Source organism: Salmo salar, chromosome ssa26 (assembly GCF_905237065.1).
Source record: "Salmo salar chromosome ssa26, Ssal_v3.1, whole genome shotgun sequence".
In the NCBI taxonomy this organism is placed as follows: Eukaryota; Metazoa; Chordata; class Actinopteri; order Salmoniformes; family Salmonidae; genus Salmo; species Salmo salar.
In genome coordinates this window covers 3,942,751-3,970,494 of record NC_059467.1, presented here as the reverse complement: position 1 = coordinate 3,970,494, position 27,744 = coordinate 3,942,751, and the positions used below count along the sequence as shown (strand labels likewise).

Sequence of the window (27,744 nt, the reverse complement as noted above, 5' to 3'; positions counted from 1 at the left end):
TTTCCCCCCTCACTGTACAGTGGAAAAAATTACATGTTAGAGTGTGGTGCCTGGCCTTGTATACTATATTCAGCCTAACTATTCAATAATGTCCATGATACTGAAATCGCCCTCATATGTTAACAGGAATTTATATTGATGTTGTACATCAAAAATTCCACGTCTATTTTCTGTATGTTATAGTGGGATGTGTTTCTAATTGTCTGTGTGTTGTTCCACATGAAATCAATTACCTTTTATGACCTCACTCCTGTTGATTTGAACAAATGATGGGATGGGCTATGCAAAACTGATCAACTTTGACGACCTATATCTCCCGAATGGTTGGACATTCAGGTCTAAAATTCACATTCCGACTATTTCTACTATATGCAAACGTATGTAAAGTGTGTGTGTGTGTTTCTCTCTCTCATCAGATTCTGTGGGGATGGAGTTGAGCAGAAGAGAGGTGCCTCTGTATGTGAGTATGTCCCATTGAGTTGTGTTCCACCACTATATATATATACTGCTCAAAAAAATAAAGGGAACACTTAAAGAACACAATGTAACTCCAAGTCAATCACACTTCTGTGAAATCAAACTGTCCACTTAGGAAGCAACACTGATTGACAATACATTTCACATGCTGTTGTGCAAATGGAATAGACAACAGGTGGAAATTATAGGCAATTAGCTAGACACCCCCAATAAAGAAGTGGTTCTGCAGGTGGTAACCACAGACCACTTCTCAGTTCCTATGCTTCCTGGCTGATGTTTTGGTCACTTTTGAATGCTGGCGGTGCTTTCACTCTAGTGGTAGCATGAGACGGAGTCTACAACCCACACAAGTGGCTCAGGTAGTGCAGCTCATCCAGGATGGCACATCAATGCGAGCTGTGGCAAGAAGGTTTGCTGTGTCTGTCATCGTAGTCTCCAGAGCATGGAGGCGCTACCAGGAGACAGGCCAGTACATCAGGAGACGTGGAGGAGGCTGTAGGAGGGCAACAACCCACTGCTCAAAAAAATAAAGGGAACACTAAAATAACACATCCTAGATCTGAATGAATGAAATAATCTTATTAAATACTTTTTTCTTTACATAGTTGAATGTGCTGACAACAAAATCACACAAAAATAATCAATGGAAATCCAATTTATCAACCCATGGAGGTCTGGATTTGGAGTCACACTCAAAATTAAAGTGGAAAACCACACTACAGGCTGATCCAACTTTGATGTAATGTCCTTAAAACAAGTCAAAATGAGGCTCAATAGTGTGTGTGGCCTCCACGTGCTTGTATGACCTCCCTACTGATGAGGTGGTGGATGGTCTCCTGAGGGATCTCCTCCCAGACCTGGAGTAAAGAATCCACCAACTCCTGGACAGTCTGTTGGTGGATGGAGCGAGACATGATGTCCCAGATGTGCTCAATTGGATTCAGGTCTGGGGAACGGGCGGGCCAGTCCATAGCATCAATGCCTTCCTCTTGCAGGAACTGCTGACACACTCCAGCCACATGAGGTCTAGCATTGTCTTGCATTAGGAGGAAGCCAGGGCCAACTGCACCAGCATATGGTCTCACAAGGGGTCTGAGGATCTCATCTCGGTACCTAATGGCAGTCAGGCTACCTCTGGCGAGCACATGGAGGGCTGTGCGGCCCCCCAAAGAAATGCCACCCCACACCATGACTGACCCACCGCCAAACCGGTCTTGCTGGAGGATGTTGCAGGCAGCAGAACGTTCTCCACGGTGTCTCCAGACTCTGTTACGTCTGTCACATGTGCTCAGTGTGAACCTGCTTTCATCTGGGAAGAGCACAGGGCGCCAGTGGCGAATTTGCCAATCTTGGTGTTCTCTAGCAAATGCCAAACGTCCTGCACGGTGTTGGGCTGTAAGCACAACCCCCACCTGTGGACGTCGGGCCCTCATACCACCCTCATGGAGTCTGTTTCTGACCGTTTGAGCAGACACATGCACATTTGTGGCCTGCTGGAGGTCATTTTGCAGGGCTCTGGCAGTGCTCCTCCTACTCCTCCTTGCACAAAGGCGGAGGTAGCGGTCCTGCTGCTGGGTTGTTGCCCTCCTACGGCCTCCTCCACATCTCCTGATGTACTGGCCTGTCTCCTGGTAGCACCTCCATGCTCTGGACACTACGGTGACAGACACAGCAAACCTTCTTGCCACAGCTCGCATTGATGTGCCATCCTGGATAAGCTGCACTACCTGAGCCACTTGTGTGGGTTGTAGACTCCGTCTCATGCTACCACTAGAGTGAAAGCACCGCCAGCATTCAAAAGTGACCTAAACATCAGCCAGGAAGCATAGGAACTGAGAAGTGGTCTGTGGTCACCACCTGCTGAACCACTCCTTTAATGGGGGTGTCTTGCTTATTGCCCATAATTTCCACCTGTTGTCTATTCCATTTGCACAACAGCATGTGAAATGTATTGTCAATCAGTGTTGCTTCCTAAGTGGACAGTTTGATTTCACAGAAGTGTGATTGACTTGGAGTTACATTGTGTTTAAGTGTTCCCTTTATTTTTTTGAGCAGTATATATTTTTTCCAGCTAAAATTGCAGACGACTGGGACATGGATTCCAACTATAATTCCTGTCTATTGTTATATTTTCTATGTCCACCACCAAATGGTTTGTGTTGGAGTGAACAATGAGAGAAGGCTGAGGGGGTCTCCTTTCCTCCCTCTGACTTTGGCAGGTTTTGAGAAGGTCTGAGGCTGGATATATTGAAGCAACATCTCTAGACTTCAGTCAGGATGTTAAAGCTTGGTCGCAATGGGTCTTCCAAATGGACACTGACCCCAAGCATACTTCCAAAGTTGTGGCAAAATGGCTTAAGGACAACAAAGTCAAGGTATTGGAGTGGCCATCACAAAGCCCTGACCTCAATCCTATAGAACATTTGTGTGCGAACAAGGAGGCCTACAGACCTGACTCAGTTACATCAGCTCTGTCAGGAGGAATGGGCAAAAATTCACCCAACTCATTGTGGGAAGCTTGTGGAAGGCAACCCAAAATGTTTGACCTAAGTTAAACAATTTAAAGGCAATGCTACCAAATACTGATTGAGTGTATGTAAACTTCTGACCCACTGGGAATGTAATGAAATAAAGAAAAGCTGAAGTAAATCATTCTCTCCACTATTATTCTGACATTTAGCATTATTAAAATAAAGTGGTAATCCTAACTGACCTAAGAGAGGGAATTTTTACTTGAATTAAATGTCAGGAATTGTGAAAAACTGAGTTTATATGTATTTGGCTGAGGTGTATGTAAACTTCTGACTTCAACTGTATATGTTATTTTTGGGGGATTTTTCAGGGGTTGCTGAATCACCCTTACTTCCCGATCTATGGTTTCACACCCCCATTCTCTCATTCATGTTCAATATTAGCCAGAGTTCAACCTTTGAGACTTCCGCTCCTGGTGTCCTATAAGTTAGGCTGGGTTTATGTTGAGGGCACGAATGAGATTGTTTGATGCAAAAATTGGGTTTATCTCAATAGTTTTGTTTTTAGGATAGACAGTGTTGGACAGGAGAGGGTGTGAGAGAGTTTGGTGGAGGGAAGGAGAGCTCTGCGTGAGTGCCTGTGTTACGATGGTGGGAGACCAGGTCAGCTGGAGTGGAACAGAAACGGATAAGGTTATTCCCCAGTGAGAGATATATAGGGACAAGAGGTAGACAAAAGTGGCCCCTTTTGGCTACCTCTTCAATTCGCCATTATACTGTATCTCATGCACCTTTAAATCCAGGAGCTATCCTGACAAGAATGGAAGACAACCAAGCCCAAAACAGTTGCTCTCCATTTGTCTTATAGGTCTCAAAGAATGACTCCAAACTTGAGCGACATGGAGAGAACTTGAATTTTCATGCAAATATACAATTCACATCAATCTAAGGTTTAATGTGAAAGTGTACACATCTCTAGTTATTTGGCACACAGCTCCCAGATCAGTGGTCTTATGTGTTCTGGCCTGTGAAGAGCAGGGTGGATCAGATCTGAGCAGAGACTGGAACATTCCTCTTTTTATTGAGTTGGGGGAAAGATGTCTTCATAAAGTATGCTGCGGTAGGATTTAGTGTATATCTTTACTAGATCATCCTAACTGTAAATTATCGTATCAAATACCTGTCTCTCTATCTTCCCCCTTCTCTCTTTCTCTTCAACCCTTCTCTCTCTCTCTCTCTCTCTCTCTCTCTCTCTCTCTCACCCTGTCTCTCTCACCCTGTCTCTCTCTCTCTCTCTCTCTCTCTCATCCTGTCTCTCTCACCCTGTCTCTCTCACCCCTCCCCTCAGGGGCAGGCCAAGGTGTTTGCGTTGCTGCAGGCCCCAGACCCCTTGCCAAAGGAGGCAGAGATCTTCATCGTTCTAGAAGGTTCTACGCTTGCCCATGTCATCAGAGCCCAGAACGATGTCATGCTCTGCTTCATTGTGCCTGGTGAGAGAAACGGTGTAGAGTGAAGTTGTCCCTAGACACTGATCTGTGTTCAGTTTAGCCTTTCCCTACTAATGGTTAAGGTTAGGATTGGGGAGGAAAACAAGAAACTTCACCCCAAAGTGAGAGGGAGGGAGAGGTGGGTGGGGGTGTGTGTGTGTTGTGTGTAACTGCCATCGTAAAGATGCCTACGACCATCTCTATGACCTGTGTGTGTGCATGTGCCCAGACTTCTCTGTGAGTGAACCCTATGACCCGTGGGGATCAACCACAATAAGTGCTTCCCAAATAGCACACTATTCCCTATATAGTGCACTACTTTTGACCAGAGTCCTATGGGCCCTGGTCAAAAGTAGTGCACTATTTAAGGAATAGGGAGCCATTTGTGACACATACAGTGTGTTGCGTGTGAGACTGGGCTATGGAAGGATGTACTATCTTATCAGCTTTCTCACAGGAGGGAAACAGTCATACTCAGCACCCCATAAACAACACCAACAATGGAGAGACCCTTGGAGAACTGTAAACTCTCCCCTGGCTGGCTGGCTACAATACCCATTACTACACTACCACTCCCCTGGGTTTTTGCTCCATCTCAGCACTAGCAAACTTGACATTATTTCTTCAATCTAGCCTAATTAGTTGAATCAGGTGTGTTGGTGCTGGGCTTGAACAAAAGCCTGCACCTTGTGTGGCCTCCTGTTGTAAATGCTTTTTCTCAACAAAGTTTCCCCCAGGGACAGATCTATGATCAACTTCCCCTCTGCCGATCCTAAACTTAACCATTAGTGAGGAAAGTTCTAAACCGACCGAAGATCCATGTCTAGGGGCAACTTCGCATGTTGACTTTTATTGGGATGAGTCTTGTCCTTGAAGCGAACTGAGCGATTTACTCAAGATGGACAAGCTACAAAGTCAAAATTGGCTATATTGTAAAAATGTATGATATTCATTTAAGGTTAGGGTTAGGCATTAGGGTTAGCAGTGTGGTTAAGGTTACGGGTTAAGGTTATGTTTACAATCTGATTTTATTACTTTGTGACTGTGCCAGCTAGTGACACAAATTTGCCTCCAGAACAAGATTCATGATGAAAAGCGCTAACCTGCTGCAACTTCACCCTACACCAGTGTTTCCCAACTCCAGTCGTCGAGTACCCCCAACAGTACACATTTTTGTTGTAGACCCGGACAAGCACATGTAACAGTATAGGTTCCGTCCCTCTCTTCGCCCCAACCTGGGCTCGAACCAGGGACCCTTGCACACATCAACAACTGACACCCATGAAGCATCGTTACCCATCGCGCCACAAAAGCCACGGCCCTTGCAACACAAGGGGAAACCCTACTTCAAGTCTCAGAGCGAGTGACGTCACTGATTGAAATGCTATTAGCGCCCACCAACGCTAACTAACTAGCCATTTCACATCGGTTACACTCACCCCCCCTTTGACCTCCTCCTTTTCCGCAGCAACCAATGATCCGGGTCAACAGCATCAATGTAACAGTGTAGGTTCTGTCCCTCTCTTCGCCCCAACCTGGGACCCTTGCACACATCAACAACTGACACCCATGAAGTATCGTTACCCATCGCGCCACAAAAGCCGCGGCCCTTGCAACGCAAGGGGAAACCCTACTTCAAGTCTCAGAGCGAGTGACGTCACTGATTGAAATGCTATTAGCGCGCACCACCGCTAACTAACTAGCCATTTCACATCGGTTACACACAACTGATTACATTTGTCAACTAATCATCAAGCCCTCGAGCTGAATCAGGTGAGTTTGCCTGGGGCAACAACAAAAATGTGTGCTCGAGGATTGGAGTTGGGAAACACTACTCTACACCATTGTAAACACACTTTGGTGTGACATCCTTTCCCATTGTTCTGTAGGTCATAACCTGGCTGAGACTGTCTCAGTCTGTGCTTACCTCTACTCTGAGACTGAGACCACACCTTTTACCTGTGTGGGAGGGTCCAGGCTCAAGTACGTCCAGGACGACGCCCAGGTAGGGTTGGCACACAAACACACACACACGAGCATGTGCACAAACATACACAGTTACACAAACACACACACACACACACACTAGCAACAGTCATTGAAATTGTTAAAAGGTTTTAAAAACAATTATAATAAATGCAACGGTTGGAACATTTGGATGAAGATACTCCAAACTGAATTTTGTAAAAAATGATCAACTTTTATTATCCAGCAGATATTGACTGAATTGTAGCACATAAAACATTTTAATGGCGCGGACAAATAATGAATGGTGTTCAGGGATTTTGGTGGGAATTCAGGTATTACATTTCTTGTAAAATGTCACTATTGTTTTTCGTAGAATGTACTCATACTGTATATACATTTTCTTGTTGTACCAGGTATGTTTGTGTGTGTGTAAAAATATAGACAATTATATGTGCATAATTTGCATAAACATATGGTGTGTATTTGCATATATGAATCAATTAACATAGAGGGGAGGAGCAAAACACCAAACACAAAGCCTGTCACATGCTTCCCAGTCGCGGATATTATGATTACATTTTGTGACGTATTTGTTCGTTTTGGTGTTCGGCAGGTTTTGTTTTGGGCTGGTCGAGCACACAACATTTTGTCTTGAGGCAAGTCGAAGTTCGGCAGCTTAAGTCTGTGCACCTTCACCGGTGATTGGTCAACAGTACTAATCCTATTACAAGCATTTCGCTACATAACATTTGCTAAACACGTGTATGTGACAAATAAAATGTGATTTGTTTTACTAGGGGTGGGAACTGTGGACAGGATTCTTCAATTAAGTGTTTGTTGTCAATCAACGAGAGACTAGTTTTCATGCACATCTTTTTACTTGAGAAATACTTCACCAAAAACCTTAGTCAGCAAAAACTTCTAAATGAATTACAGATTTCTTGATTTAGCTGAGATGAATTCAGACTATTTCGAGGAAGTGTATACTGGCTATGTTGTTGCTACATCGTCTCAAGAGGGACATACCATAATATTGCCGGGGTTTTTTCAAGTTTTTCAAGCAAAGGAATGTCTTGGAGACCTTTCCTGCAGTCATATTACCAAATCACCCTCGAGGGTGAAAGGTTATTCATATATTTCATAATTAATCAACTTTTCCTTGTTTTTTAACACTGACAATCCAGTGTTTCTACGGTACCGTAATTTCCGGACTATAAGCCGCAACTTTCTTTCTCGCGCTTTGAACCTCGCGGCTTAAACAATGACGCGGCTAATATATGGATTTTTCCCGCTTTCAATTTTTTTTCTCCAAAAAAACACATTCTGTGACGTGCTCAGTTTTTTGGCGGCATGAAGCTTTCATTAGACCAATGAAATTGCCGAACGGGTTAAGGTCAAACAACTTTTTTGTTTACTGTTTAGATTAAATCGAGCGCTCTCAAACTTCCCATCATTCTGATTACGGTAGTCATTTTGTCACCCTCATCATGGCAAAGACACGGAGAAATGCATATGATGCAGCTTTCAAGTTGAAGGCGATTGATCTGGCTGTTGGAAAAGGAAATAGAGCTGCTGCACGGGAGCTTGGTCTTAATGAGTCGATGATAAGACGTTGGAAACAGCAGCGTGAGGAATTGACTCAGTGCAAAAAGACAACTAAAGCTTACTGCTAATGTTACATTTTTTGTTACTAGCAGTGGTTTGTTAAAGTCTATTTATTTTTGTTACAAGCCGTGTTTCGTTAAAGCCTGTGTAAAGTTCATTTGTTTCAATGTACCGGTAGGCACCCGCGGCTTATAGACATGTGCGGTTTATTTATGTTCAAAATAATATATATTTTTTTATTCAGTGGGTGCGGCTTATATTCAGGTGCGCTAGTCCGGAAATTACGGTATGTGAAATGGTTTCATATAAAGTGTAATATTGGGATGCAAAATTTAATACATTTCAACTATATATCTGACATGGTACAGGTGTCGTGTCTTTGGGGTACCATTAAACTGAAGACATGTTTATCAATTAACTCCCTGTAATTATTATCACGCGATTAAACTGATTAATTGTTTAATTGTAATTAACTAGGAGATCGGGGCACCAAGGAGAATATTCAGATTACAAAGCTATAATTTTCCTAATATATCTTTCCTGTATTATAATATTATATTCTATTATAGTATAGGCCGATTATCTTCTGGTTTAAATGGTGTATTTTACCTCGAGTCCAGTCTCATTCCAAACGTCGTAAATTGTTGTATCTGCACGAACCCAGTCTTTACTAAAATCATCCATACATCAATTGTCTTAAAATCATTTATTTACTACACTAAGTAATTAACAGAAAACATACAAACAGTAATTATCGTCACAAAGGAATGGTTATTGGGTAATGTGCCCTAATGGCTAACAGGCATGGCTGGTCTGTTAGACAATGGGTCATAAACGGTCAGCTGAGGAGGTACACAGAGTTCATTAATATTAACAATTGACAATTGAACGCTCACTCATTCGGGAACAATTGCAATCAATATATATTTACGCTCAGTGTGTCGTCGAGATCCTTGTTCGAGCGTCGTTCTGATGGAGGGTTCTCTCTCTCTCTCGGTTAGAATGGATCTTTCAAAGCGACATTCATTAATGTCGTCATAGAATGGATGTTTCGTTGGTCTTCGCGTTCGATGATATAGTTTACTTAGCTGCAGACTAATAATTAATATCAAAGACTTGTTCTTATTCTGTCGGTCTCGATAGTCTAAAAGTTAACCACGTGGTGTAGTTCACTTTCAGTAGAGGAATTGGATGGTAAAACCTATTGGCCATGGAGTGGAGGCCTGGTCTGAAGAAATGTAAATCAGGGTGGGTTTTATAGTGACCCTTGAACAGGCTTGTCAAATGACGCCTGGTCCTGTCTGTGTCCCTTGGGGGCGTGCCGATGGCTGAGTGAAGCTTGGTACAGAAATCCAATTCTATCACATTAACATCAGTACATAGCATCTCAATGTATTACAAATAGCTTTATCCTTATTAATACATTTTATACAACCATTATGATGCAAGTCTCAAGCTGAGGCTATTATATAAACAGTTTTATGGTAATATGGCTATATTGTCTCTTCTGAGTATCACAAAATTGTACCAAGCGGACCAGTTCGTAGCTGGATTCTTCACCAATCTTCCATACCTTCTCCAGAACACAAATGTCGCTTGGCTCCCCAATTCTGTGAGTTGGAAGAATTTCCTGTGTCTCTCTATGGGCCATGTGGCCAGAGACTCTCCTGGAATTTTACCACTCCTTCACACAGGGACTGGGTGGGGGAAGGTAGGTTGGGGGATTGTGCAAAAGGGGAGGGGGCCAACTGTCCTCCCTGGACCCAAAGAGGCCAACGTCATGACACAGGTGTCTTATTTTTTTATGCCCATAACCATGTGTGTGAGGTGTATGCTTTTGTTTCAAAGTAGATTTGTTTAAGACTACTAAGAAACACTCTGTGGGACCCTGATTTAGCCCACTGCAGAAAAAGGTTTTAAAGGGAGTATTTCCCAGGCACAGACATTCGCTTAGCCCAGCCGAGTTCTGTTAGGAGCAAAGGGAACCTAGTATGCGGGCGCCTTTACTCCGTCTACCCTACCTGGACTCACTTGCACTATCTAGACTGCATCGTTAATTTCTGTTGATGTCGATTTCTCTTGCGCATTTCATCAAGTGTGTCAATAGCAGGATACCATCAGATAAAAAATCAACGCGCTTGGCTCTTGATTATATCTATCTAAACACACCTTACTTTGTTTGCGAGATCAGGCATAATATCACTATAATCCGAGTGTTCCTTTCATTTCAGCGCATCTAATTTGTAAACATTTCAACTGTATTAAATTATTAGTTTTTTCAATTCCACAAAAAAATCTTTCTTCTCTTTCTTGTGATGTAATTGTCGAGACAGTGCGTTAAATCCCAACAAAACTTTAGCATTCATATACAACACCAGGCAAAAGTTTTGACACACCTACTCATTCAAGGGTTTGTATTTATTTATACATTGTAGAATAATAGTGAAGACACCAAAATTATGAAATAATACATTTGGAATCTTGCAGTAACCAAAAAAGTGTTAAACAAATCAAAATATATTTTATATTTGAGATTCTTCAAATAGCCACCCTTTGCCTTGATGACAGCTTTGCACACTGTTGGGATTCTCTCAACCAGCTTCATGAGGTAGTCACCTGGAATGCATTACAATTAACAGGTGTGGTATGTTAAAAGTACATTTTGGGATTTTTTTTCCTTAATGCATTTGAGCCAATCAGTTGTGTTGTGACAAGGTAGGGATGGTATACGGAATATAGCCCTATTTACTAAAAGACCCAGTCCATATTATGTCAAGAGAAATGACAGTCCATCATTACTTGAAGACATGAAGGTCAGTCAATCTGGAAAATGTCAAGAACTTACGTTTCTTCAAGAGCAGTCGCAAAAACCATCAAGTGCTATGATGAAACTGGCTCTGATGAGGACCGCCACAGGAAAGGAAGACCCAGAGTTACCCACTGACGCAGAGAATATGTTCATTAGAGTTACCATCCTCAGAAATTGTAGCCCAAATAAATATTTCACAGAGTTCAAGTAACAGACACATCTCAACATGAACTGTTCAGAGGAGACTGCGTGAATCAGGCCTTCATGGTCGAATTGCTGCAAAGAAACCACTACTAACGGACACCAATAAGAAGACACTTGCTTGGGCCAAGAAAAAGGAACAATGGACATTAGACCGGTGGAAATCTTTCCTTTGGACTGATGAGTGCAAAGTTTTGATTTTTGGTTCCAACTGCCATGTCTTTGTGAGATGTGTAGTAGGTGAACAGATGATCTCCACATATAAGTTCCCACCGTCAAGCATGGAGGAGGAGGTGTGGGGGTGCTTTGCTGGTGACACTGTCAGTGATTTATTTAGAATTCAAGGCACACTTAACCAGCATGGCTACCACAGCATTCTGCAGCGATAAGCCATCCCATCTGGTTTGCGCTTAGCGGGACTATAATTTGTTTTCAACAGGACAATGACCCAACACACCTCCAGGCTGTGTAAGGGCTATTTGACCAAGAAGGAGCGTGATGGAGTGCTGCATCAGATGACCTGGCCTCCACAATCACCCGACCTCAACCCAACTGAGATGGTTTGGGACGAGCTGGACCGCAGAGTGAAGGAAAAGCAGCCAACAAGTGCTCAGCATATGTAGGAACTCCTTCAAGACTGATGGAAAAGCATTCCAGGTGAAACTGGTTGAGAGAATCCCAAGAGTGTGTGAAGCTGTTATCAAGGCAAAGGGTGGCTACTTTGAAGAATCTAAAATCTAAAATGAATGAAATAATCTTATTAAATACTTTTTTCTTTACATAGTTGAATGTGCTGACAACAAAATCACACAAAAATAATCAATGGAAATCCAATTTATCAACCCATGGAGGTCTGGATTTGGAGTCACACTCAAAATTAAAGTGGAAAACCACACTACAGGCTGATCCAACTTTGATGTAATGTCCTTAAAACAAGTCAAAATGAGGCTCAGTAGTGTGTGTGGCCTCCACGTGCCTGTATGACCTCCTGGACAGTCTGTGGTGCAACGTGGCATTGGTGGATGGAGCGAGACATGATGTCCCAGATGTGCTCAATTGGATTCAGGTCTGGGGAACGGGCGGGCCAGTCCATAGCACCAATGCCTTCCTCTTGCAGGAAATGCTGACACACTCCAGCCACATGAGGTCTAGCATTGTCTTGCATTTGGAGGAACCCAGGGCCAACCGCACCAGCATATCCTCTCTGGGCTAGGCGGGACGAATTCGTCCCACCTACGTAACAGCCAGTTGAAGCCTGTGGCGCGATTTTCAAAACCTTTGAAATGCTATTACTTCAATTTCTCAAACATATGACTATTTTACAGCTATTTAAAGACAAGATTCTCGGTAATTTAAACACACTGTCCGATTTCAAAAAGGCTTTACAACGAAAGCAAAACATTAGATTATGTCAGCAGAGTACCAAGCCAGAAATAATCAGACACCCATTTTTCAAGCTAGCATATAATGTCACAAAAACCCAGAAGACAGCTAAATGCAGCACTAACCTTTGATGATCTTCATCAGATGACACACCTAGGACATTATGTTATACAATACATGCATGTTTTGTTCAATCAAGTTCATATTTATATCAAAAAACAGCTTTTTACATTAGCATGTGACGTTCAGAACTAGCATACCCCCCGCAAACTTCCGGGGAATTCGCTAACAATTTACTAAATTACTCATGATAAACGTTCACAAAAAGCATAACAATTATTTTAAGAATTATAGATACAGAACTCCTCTATGCACTCGATATGTCCGATTTTAAAATAGCTTTTTGGTGAAAGCACATTTTGCAATATTCTAAGTACATAGCCCAGGCATCACAGGCTAGCTATTTAGACACCCGGCAAGTTTAGCACTCACCAATATCAGATTTACTATTATAAAAGTTTGATTACCTTTTGTTGTCTTCGTCAGAATGCACTCCCAGGACTGCTACTTCAATAACAAATGTTGGTTTGGTCCAAAATAATCCATCGTTATATCCGAATAGCGGCGTTTTGTTCGTGCGTCCCAGACACTATCTGAAATGGTAAATCAGGGTCGCGCGCATGGCGCAATTCGTGACAAAAAAAATCTAAATATTCCATTACCGTACTTCGAAGCATGTCAACCGCTGTTTAAAATCCATTTTTATGCCATTTTTCTCCTAAAAAAGCGATAATATTCCGACCGGGAATGTCCATTTAGCTAAACAGAGGAAAGAAAACACAGCTTTCGGTCGACGCGGGCACGAGCCTGAGTCTCACAGTACTGTAACCAGCCACTACCCAAACGCGCTACTTTTTTTCAGCCAGAGCCTGCAAAGCCACGATTCTGCGTTTTGCCGCCTTCTGAGAGCCTATGGCAGCCGTAGGAAGTGTCACGGGACAGCTAAGATCCTCACTCTTCAATAAACAGAGACAAGAAGAACGACACCTTTAGAAACTTTAGGGTATTTTCTATCCATATGTAATAAGTATATGCATATTCTAGTTACTGGGTAGGAGTGGTAACCAGATTAAATCGGGTACGTTTTTTATCAGGCGGTGTAAATACTGCCCCCTAGCCCTAACAGGTTAAGGTCTCACAAGGGGTCTGAGGATCTCATCTCGTTACCTAATGGCAGTCAGGCTACCTCTGGCGAGCACATGGAGGGCTGTGCGGCCCCCCAAAGAAATGCCACCCCACACCATGAATGACCCACCGCCAAACCGGTCATGCTGGAGGATGTTGCAGGCAGCAGAACGTTCTCCACGGCGTCTCCAGACTCTGTCACGTCTGTCACATGTGCTCAGTGTGAACCTGCTTTCATCTGTGAAGAGCACAGGGCGCCAGTGGCGAATTTGCCAATCTTGGTGTTCTCTGGCAAATGCCAAACGTCCTGCACGGTGTTGGGCTGTAAGCACAACCCCCACCTGTGGACGTCGGGCCCTCATACCACCCTCATGGAGTCTGTTTCTGACCATTTGAGCAGACACATGCACATTTGTGGCCTGCTGGAGGTCATTTTGCAGGGCTCTGGCAGTGCTCCTCCTGCTCCTCCTTGCACAAAGGCGGAGGTAGCGGTCCTGCTGCTGGGTTGTTGCCCTCCTACGGCCTCCTCCACCTCTCCTGATGTACTGGCCTGTCTCCTGGTAGCGCCTCCATGATCTGGACACTACGCTGACAGACACAGCAAACCTTCTTGCCACAGCTCGCATTGATGTGCCATCCTGGATGAGCTGCACTACCTGAGCCACTTGTGTGGGTTGTAGACTCCGTCTCATGCTACCACTAGAGTGAAAGCACCGCCAGCATTCAAAAGTGACCAAAACATCAGCCAGGAAGCATAGGAACTGAGAAGTGGTCTGTGGTCACCACCTGCAGAACCACTCCTTTATTGGGGGTGTCTTGCTAATTGCCTATAATTTCCACCTGTTGTCTATTCCATTTGCACAACAGCATGTGAAATTTATTGTCAATCAGTGTTGCTTCCTAAGTGGACAGTTTGATTTCACAGAAGTGTGATTGACTTGGAGTTACATTGTGTTGTTTAAGTGTTCCCTTTATTTTTTTGAGCAGTGTATTTTGATTTGTTTAAACACTTTTTTGGTTACTCCATGATTCCATATGTGTTATTTCATGCTTTTGGTGTCTTCACTATTATTCTACAATGTAGAAAATTGTAATAAATGAAGAAAAACCCTTGCATGAGTAAGTCTGTCCAAACTTTTGACTGGTACTGTAGCTTCAACAGAAAGACACTACATCCAATTGAGCCCATTTCAGCCATTACCGGTTTTGGTTGGCAGGTCGTTACAAACATTTCGACGGTCGTAATGTAAATAGGAAAAAACGACCGGCACAAGCAAGAGAGTGAAGGAGTCGCAATCAACCAATCAAAACAGTCAACTTTGCGAGACACAGTGACAAGTGTATTTTGCACCCCTCAAACACAGGAAATAGCTGAAAAAGATAGATCCTCAGGTGGGGTGGCATGCACATTGCTACACACACAAACACAAAAAATGTATGGTGATAAAAACGGTTATGGTGGAATAATATGATCATAATATAATATTGTATGTGAAGCACTTTGCACTGCTACTATTGTATGAAATGTGCTATTTAGCAAAAATATCAATGCAACTTGTAAAGAAATAAAATATACCAGAAATGTTCCATATGCACCAAAAGTTTATTTCTCAAAAATGTTGTGCACAAATTTGTTTACATTCCTCTTAGTGAGTATTTCTACTTTGCCAAGATAATCCATCCACCTGACATGTGTGGCATATCAAGAAAAGGATTAAACAGCATGATCATTACACAGGTGCACCTTGTGCTGGGGAAAATAAAAGGTGCAGCTTTGTCATACAACACAATGCCACAGATGTCTGACTTTTTGAGGGAGCATGCAATTCGCATACTGACTGCAGGAATGTCCACCAGAGCTGTTGCCAGAGAATTTAATGTTAATTTCTCTACCATAAAACACCTCCAACGTCGTTTTAGAGAATTTGGCAGTATGTCCAACCGGCCTCACAACTGCAGATCACATGAAACCACGCCAGCCCAGGACCTCCACATCTGGCTTCTTCACCTGTGGAATCATCTGAAACAAGCCACATGGAAAGCTGATGAAACTGTGGGTTTGTACAAGCAAAGAATTTCTGAACAAACTGTCAGAAACCATCTCGAGAAGCTTACCTGCGTCCTCACCAGGGTCTTGACTGGACCGCAGATGGCGTCGTAACTGACTTCATTGTCAAATGACCTTCGATAGCCACTGGCACCCTGGAGAAGTGTGCTCTTTAAGGATTAATCCAAAGTTTCAACTGTACCGGACAGATGGCAGAAAGCGTGTATGGCGTCGTGTGGGCGAGCAGATTCAGTGTTGTGAACAGAGTGCCTGATGGTGGTGGTGGGGTTATGGTATGGGTAGGCAAAAGCTAGGGACAACAAACACAATGGCATTTTATCAGTGGCAATTTGAATGCACAGAGATACCTTGACAAGCTCTTGAGGCTCATTGTCGTGCCATTCATCCGCTGCCATCAACTCATGTTTCAGCATGATAATGCATGGCTCCATGTCGGAAAGATCTATACACAATTCCTAGAAGCTGAAAATGTCCCAGTTCTTCCATGGCCAGCATTGTCACCAGACGTGCCACCCATTGAGTATTTTTAGGATGCTCTGGAGTTACGTGTACAACAGGGTGTTCCAGTTCTCGCCAATATCCAGCAACTTCGCACAGCAATTGAGGAGGAGTGGGGCAACATTCCACAGGCCACAATCAACAGCCTGATCAACTCAATGTGAAGGAGATGTGTCATGCTGCAGGAGGCAAATGGTGGTCACACTAGATACTGACTGGTTTTCTGATCCATGCCCCCACCTTTTGTTAAGGTATCTGTGACCCAGTCATGTAGAAATCATAGATTAGGGTCTAATAAATTCATTTCAAATGACTGATTTCCTTATATGAAATGTAACTTAGTAAAATCTTTGAAATGGTTGCATGTTACGTTTATATGTTTGATCAGTGTAAATAAAGATTGATTTGATATTGTTGTCTCAACCCTACCCACAGGATCTGGCTGAGCACCTAGTAACCCACGGTCACTGCCTGAGCTCCAGCGACCACAGGGAGCTGAGCAGCCGCTTCTGCCTGAGCGAGGAGAGCTCTCGCTGTGCAATGGACCGCCATGTGGCCCTGGCCATGGCCAACTTGGATATCCCCCACAGCTGGAATGTACTGGCTAGTCCATCTGGAGAGGGTGAGAGTGGGTTTCTTTACATGATACAACTGCTAGGTCTAAGTTTCATATGACATTTTTATTGTTGTCGTACAATACAAGCATCAACACGCTTGGTCTAAGTTAATGCATACAATAAAGAAAATACTTTACATGTATGGAGTTTCAGATGTATCCACACGTGCTACATAAGAATTTTTGTGTGGGATTATTTTGGATGAGTGAAAAGTTGGACAGAATTCTTAGTAGTTCTTCTCATTGTCTTGTCTCAACCGTGTCCAAGGCTCCAAAGAAGGTGAACTCTTCAACTTTTCTTTCCTCTAAGTTTTATTTTCTTTATCTCCTTCCATCCCTACTCTCTTTCCTCTGTCATTCAGTTCATTTTTGCATGCTTGCTGCCCAGCAGTCGGAAGTGGCCATGGCTACATGACATGTGGAGCTCTGTTAAATTCATCAATGTCAATTAACCAGCGTGTTATTTGATTAGGAGAGCTTCACGGACTGGAAGTAGCCCTAGGCTATAGGCAGGGTTAAATAAGCGTGTGTGTGCGCCTACGTGTGTGTGTGTGTGTGTGTGTGTGTGTGTGTGTGTGTGTGTGTGTGTTTCATGTGGGTGTGTGTAGACCTCTAATGTAAATGACAAATCCCATTCAAATCTCATTAAGATAATGTAGTTATGGCAGTCTGTTTCATAGCAAAACGACACAAATGTCTTTCCATGAATTTCCACAGTTAAGTGATCTAATTGGGTAACCTGGTCTATGACATCAGCCTATTACCATTGTGAGCAGAATATGAAAACCCCACTTACCCTCTGTTTGAATATTTAGGGTGTATTAGACATAAGTGAATATAGAATCAGTGGTAGATGTTCACAGCTAAATCCTAGTTTGTCTGTTGTTTCCAAATGTAAAAAGTGGATATTGTAAAGTTATCCGCTCGACTTGAGACTACCTTTGAGGTACCAGCTTCATGCAAACAACCTGTGGTGTTACCAGGGAGAGTAACAGTTGTAAGGTTATGGGACCAAATCAAATCACATTTTATTTGTTACATGTGCCGAATACAACAGGTGTAGACCTTACAGTGAAATTCTTACTTATAAGCCTTTAACCAACAATGCAGTTTTAAGAAAATCCTGATAAGAATAACAAATAATTAAAGAGCAGCAGTAAATAACAATGTGCGGGGCTATATACGGGGGGTACCGGTGCAGAGTCAATGTGTCAATGTGCGGGGGGCACCGGTGTCGCGGTAATTATGTACATGTAGGTAGAGTTATTAAAGTGGCTATGCATAGATAATAACACAGAGTAGCAGCAGCGTAGTGGGGAGGGGGGGACAATGCAAATAGTCTGGGTAGCCATTTTATTAGATGTTCAGGAGTCTTATGGCTTGGGGTAGAAGCTGTTTAGAAGCCTCTTGGACCTAGAGTTGGCGCTCTGATACCGCTTGCCATGCGGTAGCAGAGAGAACAGTCAATGACTAGTGTGGCCGGAGTCTTTGACAATTTTTAGGGCCTTCCTCTTGACACCGCCTGGTGAAGAGATCCTGGATGACAGGAAGCTTGGCCCCGGTGATGTACTGGGCCGTACGCACTACCCTCTGTAGTGCCTTGCGGTTGGAGGCCGTGAAGTTGCCATACCAGGCAGTGATGCAACCCGTCAGGATGCCCTCGATGGTGCAGCTGTAAAATCTTCTGATGATCTGAGGACCCATGACAAATCTTTTCAGTCTCCTGAGGGGAATAGGTTTTGTCATGCCCTCTTCATGACTGTCTTGGTGTGCTTGGACCATGTTAGTTTGTTGGTGATGTGGATCCCAAGGAACTTGAAGCTCACAACCTGCTCCACTACAGCCCGGTCGATGAGAATGGGAGCGTGCTCGGTCCTGCTTTTCCTGTAGTCCACAATCATCTCCTTTGTCTTGATCACGTTGAGGAAGAGGTTGATGTCCTTGTACCACACTGTCAGGTCTCTGACGACCTCCCAATAGGCTGTCTCATCGTTGTTGGTGATCAGGCCTACCACTGTTGTATCATCAGTAAACTTAATGATGGTGTTGGAGTTGTGTCTAGCCGTGCAGTCATGAGTGAACATGGAGAACAGGAGAGGACTGAGCACGCACCCTTGAGGGGCCCCCGTGTTGAGGATCAGCGTGGCAGATGTGTTGTTACCTAACCTTACCACCTGGGGGCGGCTCGTCAGGAAGTCCAGGATCCAGTTGCAGAGGGATGTGTTTAGTCCCAGGGTCCTTAGCTTAGTGATGAGCTTTGAGGGCACTATGGTGTTGAACGCTGAGCTATAGGCAATAAGTAGCATTCTCACATACACTATCGTTCAAAAGTTTGTGGTCACTTAGAAATGTGCTTGTTTTTTAAATAAAAGTGTTTTGTCCATTAAGATAAACATCAAATTGATCAAAAATACAGTGTAGACATTGTTCATGTTGTAAATGACTATTGTAGCTGGAAACGGCAGATTTTTAATGGAATATCTACATAGGCATACAGAGGCCCATTTATCAGCAACCATCACTCCTGTGTTCCAATGGCACGCTGTGTTAGTTAATCCAAGTTTATCATTTAAAAGGCTAATTTATCATTAGAAAACCCTTTTGCAATTATGTTTGCACAGCTGAAAACTGTTGTCCTGTTTAACCTCTCTAGGGCCGGGGGGACGAATTCGTCCCACCTACGTAACAGCCAGTTGAATCCTGTGGCGCGATTTTCAAATACCTTAAAAATCCTATTACTTCAATTTCTCAAACATATGACTATTTTACAGCTATTTAAAGAAAAGACTCTCGTTAATCTAACCACACTGTCCGATTTCAAAAAGGCTTTACAACGAAAGCAAAACATTAGATTATGTCAGCAGAGTACCCAGCCAGAAATAATCAGACACCCATTTTTCAAGCTAGCATATAATGTCACAAAAACCCAGAAGACAGCTAAATGCAGCACTAACCTTTGATGATCTTCATCAGATGACACACCTAGGACATTATGTTATACAATACATGCATGTTTTGTTCAATCAAGTTCATATTTATATCAAAAAACTGCTTTTTACATTAGCATGTGACGTTCAGAACTAGCATACCCCCCGCAAACTTCCGGGGAATTCGCTAACATTTTACTAAATTACTCACGATAAACGTTCACAAAAAGCATAACAATTATTTTAAGAATTATAAATACAGAACTCCTCTATGCACTCGATATGTCCGATTTTAAAATAGCTTTTCGGTGAAAGCACATTTTGCAATATTCTAAGTACATAGCCCAGCCATCACGGGCTAGCTATTTAGACACCCGGCAAGTTTAGCCTTCACCAAAATCAGATTTACTATTATAAAAGTTTGATTACCTTTTGTTGTCTTCGTCAGAATGCACTCCCAGGACTGCTACTTCAATAACAAATGTTGGTTTGGTCCAAAATAATCCATCGTTATATCTGAATAGCGGCGTTTTGTTCGTGCGTCCCAGAAACTATCCGAAATGGTAAATCAGGGTCGCGCGCATGGCGCAATTCGTGACAAAGAAATTCTAAATATTCCATTACCGTACTTCGAAGCATGTCAACCACTGTTTAAAATCAATTTTTATGCAATTTATCTTGTAAAAAAGCGATAATATTCCGACCGGGAATCTCCTTTTCGGAAAACAGAGGAAAAAACACAAAGACGGGGGCGGCCAGTGCACGCGCCTAAGCCCACAGTCCCTTGATCGGCCACTTGAGAAAGGCGATAATGTGTTTCAGCCTGGGGCTGGAATGACGACATTCAGGTTCTTCCCGGGCTCTGAGAGCCTATTGGAGCTGTGGGAAGTGTCACGTTATAGCAGAGATCCTTTGTAATTGAATGAGATGTCAAAGAAAGACAATAAATGGTCAGACAGGCCACTTCCTGTAAAGGAATCTCTCAGGTTTTGACCTGCCATTTGAGTTCTGTTATACTCACAGACACCATTCAAACAGTTTTAGAAACTTTGGAGTGTTTTCTATCCAAAGCCAATAATTATATGCATATTCTAGTTACTGGGCAGGAGTAGTAACCAGATTAAATCGGGTACGTTTTTTATCCGGCCGTGTCAATACTGCCCCCTAGCCCTAACAGGTTAAAGAAGCAATACAACTTTAGACTAGTTGAGTATCTGGAGCATCAGCATGTCATGCTTGTGTGTAGAAACGGACCAAGGCGCATTTCGTGACAAACAAATTCAAAATATTCCATTACCGTACTTAGAGGCATGTCAAACTGTTTAAAATCAATTTTTATGCTATTTTTCTTGTAAAATAGCGATAATATTCCAACCGGACAACGTTGTATTCATTCAAAGAGGAAAATAAAAAAATTGTGAGGTCTCGTGAACGTGCATCTCCAGTCTCACTGTCCCCAGGCAGACCACTTACAAACTCTGCTGCTGTACTTTGCCCAGAGACAGGAGACGCGTCATTACACTTTCTGAAGGCCTTAGAGAGCCAATGGAAGCCTTAGAAAGTGTCACGTAACAGCACAGATGCTGTAATTTTGATAGAGATGCAACAGAAGGACTACAAATTGTCAGACAGGCCACTTCCTGCATGGAATCTTCTCGGGTTTTTGCCTTCCATATGAGTTCTGTTATACTCACAGACACCATTCAAACAGTTTTCAAAACTTTAGAGTGTTTTCTATCCAAATCTACTAATTATATGCATATTCTAGTTTCTGGGCAAGAGTAGTAACCAGATTAAATCGCGTACGTTTTTTATCCGGCCGTGAAAATACTGCCCCCTATCCCAGACAGGTTAAAGGTCTTATTCACATCTGCTGCGGAGACCGTGATCACACAGTTATTCCTGAACAGCTAATGCTCTCATGAATGTTTCAGTGTTACTTGCCTCGAAGCAAGTATAGAAGTTATTTAGCTCATCTGGTACGCTCGTGTCACTGGGCAGCTCTCGGCTGTGCTTCCCTTTTGTAGTCTGTAATAGTTTGCAAGCCCTGCCACATCCGACGAGCGCCGGAGACGGTGTAGTGCGATTCAATCTTAGTCCTGTATTGAAGCTTTGCCTGTTTGATGGTTTGTTGGAGGGCATAGTGGGATTTCTTATACGCTTCCAGGTTAGAGTCTCGCTCCTTGAAAGTGGCAGCTCTACCCTTTAGCTCAGTGCGAATGTTGCCTGTAATCCATGGCTTCTGGTTGGGGTATGTACGTACAGTCACTGTGGGGCCGACGTCCTTGATGCACTTGATGCACTTGTTGATAAAGCCAGTGACTGATGTGGTGTACTCCTCAATGCCATCGGAAGAATCCCGGAACATGTTCCAGTCTGGGCTAGCAAAACAGTCCTGTAGTTTAGCATCTGCTTCATCTGACCACTTTTTTATAGACCGAGTCACTGGTGCTTCCTGCTTTAATTTTAGCTTGTAAGCAAGAATCAGGAGGATAGAGTTATGGTCAGATTTGCAAATGGAGGGCAAGGGAGAGCTTTGTATGCGTCTCTGTGTGTGGAGTAAAGGTGGTCTAGAATTGTTTTCCCTCTGGTTGCACATTTAACATGTAGATAGAAATGAGGTAAAACTGATTTAAGTTTCCCTGCATTAAAGTCCACGGCCACTGCGAGCGCCGTATCTGTATGAACGTTTTCCTGTTTGCTTATGGCGGAATACAGCTCATTGAGTGCGGTTTAGTGCCAGCCTCAGTCTGTGGTGGTATGTAGACAGCTATGAAAAATACAGATGAAAACTCTCTAGGTAGATAGTGTGGTCTACAGCTTATCATGAGATACTCTACCTCAGGCGAGCAAAACCCTGAGACTTCCTTAGATATCGTGCACCAGCTATTGTTTACAAATATGCATAGGCCCCCGCCTCCTGTCTTACCAGAGGCTGCTGTTCTGTCTTGCCGATAGAGTGTATAACCCGCCAGTTGTATGTTCTTAATGTCGTCGTTCAGCCACGACTTGGTGAAACATAAGATATTACAGTTTTTAATGTCCCATTGGTAGGATATACGTGCTTTCAGTTCATCCATTAAATTTCCAGCGATTGAACATTAGCCATCAGAACGGAAGGCAAGGGCAGATTAGTCACTCGTCGCCTGATCCTCACAAGGCATCCTGATCTCTTTCCGCGAAACCTACGTTTCCTTTTCCAGCGAATCACGGGGATCTGGGCCTGGTCGGGTGTCTGTAGTATATCCCTCACGTCTGACTAATTGAAAACTAACTCCTCGTCCAATTTGAGGTGAGTAATCCCAGTTCTGATTTCCAGAATATTTTTTTCTGTGATAAGAGACGGTAGCAGCAACATTATGTACAAAACAAGTTACGAACAGTGCGAAAAAACTAACAAAATAGCATGGTTGGTTATTTAAGAGCCAATGACACGGCAGCCCTACCCTCCGGCGCCATCTTGTTTGGCGCCAGTCAGGCAGTATGTTAGTGGGCCTTTATTAGGGTAAACTGTAAATTGCGTTAACTAGGTTAGTAGAGCAGAGGTGTACAGTTTAGCAGAGGAGAGGAGATCATTGGGACAAACAGCAGTGTTGGAAGTGGGTCTCTAATAAACCCCTCCTGGTCTTATCACTGGATGTTGGTTATTGAGGCTAATTGAAGTTACAAAGCTCTCTCTCCCTTACACCCTCCTTCCATCTCTTTACCTCTCTCTCTCTTTACCTCTCACTCTCGCTCTCGCTCTCTGTCTCTCTCTGCCCTCTCTCTCTCTCTGCCCTCTCTCTCTCTCTCTGCCCTCTCTCTCTCTCTGCCCTCTCTCTCGCTCTCTGCCCTCTCTCTCTCTCTGCCCTCTCTCTCTCTGCCCTCTCTCTCTCTCAATTAAATTAAGTGTAATTCAAGGGCTTAATTGGCATGGGAAACATATGTTTACATTGCCAAAGAAAGTGAAGTAAATAATAAACAAAAGTTAAATAAACAATTAAAATGAACAGTAAATGTTACGCTCACAAATGTTCCAAAAAGAATAAAGACATTTCAAATGTCATATTATGTGCATATTATCTCTCTCTCTCTCTCCCCTCCGCCTCACACCTCTTCCATCTCTACCTTTTTCCTCAGAGTTGCGTCCCAGAGAATCCCCTCTTCACTTGGCTGTACGCTGGGGTCTGTGTTGTCTGGCTGAGCTGCTGCTGTGCCAGCCGGGAGGACTGATGGCAGTGACTCTGCCCAACGAGGAGGGGGTCACCCCCCTGCAGCTAGCACACAACAGAGGGCACACACAGCTACTGGAGCTACTCACACAGTAAGATATATACCATGACAATATATTACATCAGACTATTACTCTTATGTACTGTATCATCTGTATGCTATGAAAAAGGGGTAAGCAGGCACGCTGAGCCTCTGGGGCTGCTCACACAGTCATGCCCAATTCCAAATCGACCTCTAGCTCTATACCCTTGTGGAGAAATGAGAGGATTGAATAGGTGGAAGCAACATGGCCAAAAGTTGTAGGTATTAGATAGAAACTCCCTGAAACCTCCTCCAAATCAGATAAGCATGCAAAAAAATATGTGAAAGGGAAAAATGGGAATTTCTAAAGCAGTATGCCCTACCAATCTGTCCCACTCATAAATCATCAAAATAAATAATGATTAAGCCAGTCTTTCCAACCCTTGTCAGAATATTATTAGAATATGGAACGATAGGGACTAGATCATCTCTTTAAGGGTTAATTATAACCGTCATGTCTCACATCCCAAGATGTGACAGGATCATCAATGGCACACTCCGACACTGAACACTGTCACATTCAGTCACACACATTTGACTGTCTTGGTCTCTTAAGTCACGTTAAACTGAGGGGATGCCATGTGATCACCCTTTCAGCTACTGGTCTAGTTTATACAGTACATGTCCAAAAGTATGTGATTCGGCTATTTCAGCCAAACCCGTTTTTATTTTTTTTATTTCACCTTTATTTAACCAGGTAGGCTAGTTGAGAACAAGTTCTCATTTGCAACTGCAACCTGGCCAAGATAAAGCATAGCAATTTGACACTAACAACACAGAGTTACACAGAGTTACACATGGAACAAACAAAACATACAGTCAATAATACAGTAGAAAAAAAGAAAACAAAAGTCTATATACAGTGAGTGCAAATGTGGTAAGATAAGGGAGTTAAGGTAATAAATAGGCCATGGTGGTGAAGTAATTACAATATAGCAATTTAACACTGGAATGGTGGATGTGCAGAAGATGAATGTGCGAGTATAGATACTGGGGTGCAAAGAAGCAAGATAAATAAATAAATACAGTATAGGAATGAGGTAGATAGATGGGCTGTTTACAGATGGGCTATGTACCAGTGCAGTGATCTGTGAGCTGCTCTGACAGCTGTATAAAATCGAGCACACAGCCATGCAATCCCCATAGACCAACATTGGCAGTAGAATGGCCCATACTGAAGAGCTCAGTGACTTTCAACATGGCACCGTCATAGGATGCCACCAAGACAGTTTGTAAATGTCCTGCCGTGCTAGAGCTGCCCCAATGAACGGTAAGTGCTGTTTTTGTGAAATGGAAACTTCTAGGAGCAACAACAGCTCAGCCGCGAAGTGGTAGGCCACACAAGCTCACAGAGTGCTGAAGCGCATCGCTCACAACCGAGTTCCAAACTGTTCATCGGGAGCTTCATGAAATGGGTTTCCATGGCCCAGCAGCCACACAGAAGCATAAGATCACCATGCGCAATGCCAAGCATTGGCCGGAGTGGCATAAAGCACACCGCCATTGGACTCTGGAGCAGTGGAAACGCGTTCTCTGGAGTGATGAATCACGCTTCACCATCTGGCAGTCCAACGGACAAATCTGGGTTTGGCGGATGCCAGGAGAACGCTGCCTGCCCTAATGCATAGTGCCAACTGTAAAGTTTTGTGGAGGAGGAATAATGGGCTGGGGCTTTTTTTCATGGTTCAGGCTAGGCCCCTTAGTTCAAGTGAAGGGAAATCATAACGCTACTGCATAAAATGACATTCTAAACGATTCTGAGCGTCCAACTTTGTAGCAACAGTTTGGGGAAGGCCCTTTCCTGTATTAGCATGACAATGCCCCCCTGCACAAAGCAAGGTCCATACAGAAAAGGTTTGTCAAGCTCGGTGTGAAAGAACTTGACTGACCCCAACTCCATCAAACACCTTTGCGATGAATTGGAATGCCAACTGCGAGCCAGGCCTAATCGCCCAACATCAGTGCCCGACCTCACTAATGCTCTTGTGGCTGAATGGAAGCAAGTCCCCACAGCAATGTTCCAACATCTAGTGGAAAGCCTTCCCAGAAGAGTGGAGGCTGTTTTATTTAACCTTTATTTAACTAGGCAAGTCAGTTAAGAACAAATTCTTATTTACATTGACGGCCTAGGGTTAACTGCCTTGTTCAGGGGCAGAACGCTTTCAGTTACTGGCCCAATGCTCTAACCACTAGGCTACCTGCCGCCCCAGGCAGGTAGTCTTAGCAGCAAAGAGGGGACCAACATGATTTTGGAATGAGATGTTCAATGAGCAGGTGTCAATGAGCATACTTTTGGTCATGTAGTGTACTTGTCTCTCTGACCTAACAATGAGAGTTGTTGTCCACAAAGCATTACGGCAGGCTGTCAAACTCCCACCTATTCCTCTTTTTGGATTGGTGGATACATCTCATTATTTTAATACATTTTTGAATATTTGATAAGGGTTGTTAACGTCAACCACCTGTATTCAAGTTGACCATGTGGTGTATATCACAACATGTTTGCTGTCCATTTAAATGAATTGAGTGTAAATTGTGTGTAATCTTTTGTTTTTGTGTGATTACTGCTTGCCAACTAAATTTCCCTTTGGCATAATTGATTGATTGAATGATTGATTGCCTGTCTTACGTCAGCCCCCCCAACCCCCTGGCCACGCCGCCGGCCGGTCTGTCCCAGGTGTGGGCTGTCCACTCTCATCTGCTGAGGTTCTGTCACGACTCAGAGAACCTGACCCTGACTGTCCGACAGAACCCACAGTGGAACCACCAGCAGAACCGACAGGCTGATATTCTCCTCCTGAGAGACAGACTGAGAGATGACAACTTCCTACGACAGGTCAGTAAAATTCCAATTCAAGGCTTGAAATGTCACATATATTGTATATCTCCCAGTAGGAGACCAGGGTTCAATCCCTGCGTCCATCCTTCCCATTGTTTCTCACTCTTGCCTGTTTCCCCATCTCATTTAAATACTGTCTGAATAAAGTGTTAAACACCTAAACATATATATTTTAAAAGACTTAAAAAAACATTTTTAGTTACGAGCAGCAATGAACGGGGTTCACAGGATGACAAAAAGGACACAAGATTAGTTGGATAACAAAGCAAGCACTCTATCATGTAGGAACTATCTTAATGTATGTGCAATCATGAGTCTAAATACAACATCTGGAGTGAATCTGACATATGGTTCACGAGGAGAAAATATTTTTTTGCATTAGTGTCATATAAGCAAATAATGACTAGTTTCCTTGGTTGTTTTGAGACAATCAATACCAAATTCAGTGTGATTCATCTTAGGGATATCTATGACAGCGATGATACATTTCAAGTTGATAGAACACTGGGGTGTATTTTTGAGGAGAGAGAGAGAGAGAGAGAGACCTTATGTGTCTTGCGGAAAATTTATTTAGCATGAGGAAGGACACCAACATACAAATCTTAAGTCTCTAGGTCAAATGAGGGTTTAAGTGAGACTGCTTACAACAGTGCCGCCAATCGGTGCCCCTTTCCGAATTCCTGTTGCTCTGTCAAATTAGAAAAAAGGTACCAATCTATGCATGAAATATTTGACACAAGCATCGCTGTGAACCCCTAATAATTGACTGACGGAACTGAGATGGAATAGATGCCAATCTGATGATAACATGATTGAACTGTTCTCATCTATTTGCTCTTAGATCAAGGCCCTGAGAAGAGAGCAGTCAGAGACCACACTGGAGAAAGAAGAACTAGTGGATGAACCAGGAATGAATG

At 43.2% G+C, this 27,744-nt stretch overlaps 2 protein-coding genes across 3 annotated transcripts in view; both read left to right on the top strand.

The window, feature by feature from the left end:
• The first annotated feature begins 420 nt into the window (after positions 1-420).
• On the top strand, positions 421-27,730 carry LOC106587047 (rho guanine nucleotide exchange factor 28). The gene is made up of 7 exons (XM_045709107.1): positions 421-460; positions 4,297-4,438; positions 6,325-6,440; positions 16,588-16,774; positions 23,815-23,998; positions 26,623-26,828; positions 27,669-27,730. Exons 1-7 carry the CDS (start codon positions 428-430, stop codon positions 27,728-27,730), a joined length of 930 nt encoding a protein of 309 aa, XP_045565063.1. The 5' UTR covers positions 421-427.
• LOC106587046 (rho guanine nucleotide exchange factor 28) overlaps positions 26,629-27,744 on the top strand; it is a 95,974-nt gene continuing 94,858 nt past the window's right edge. For both annotated transcript variants that reach the window (XM_045708844.1, XM_045708843.1), the window contains exons 1-2: positions 26,629-26,824; positions 27,669-27,744. In XM_045708844.1, coding sequence (XP_045564800.1) covers positions 27,738-27,744 — 7 coding nt within the window. In that variant the 5' untranslated portion in view covers positions 26,629-26,824; positions 27,669-27,737. The remainder of the gene's footprint in view (positions 26,825-27,668) is intronic.

Excerpts from the sequence above, each read along its gene's own strand:
- LOC106587047 (XM_045709107.1), top strand. The coding sequence starts at position 428 with ATGGAGTTGAGCAGAAGAGAGGTGCCTCTGTAT. Across the intron at positions 16,775-23,814 it reads GGCTAGTCCATCTGGAGAGG|AGTTGCGTCCCAGAGAATCC; the intron begins GTGAGAGTGGGT and ends CTTTTTCCTCAG. Across the intron at positions 23,999-26,622 it reads CTACTGGAGCTACTCACACA|CCCCCCCAACCCCCTGGCCA; the intron begins GTAAGATATATA and ends GTCTTACGTCAG.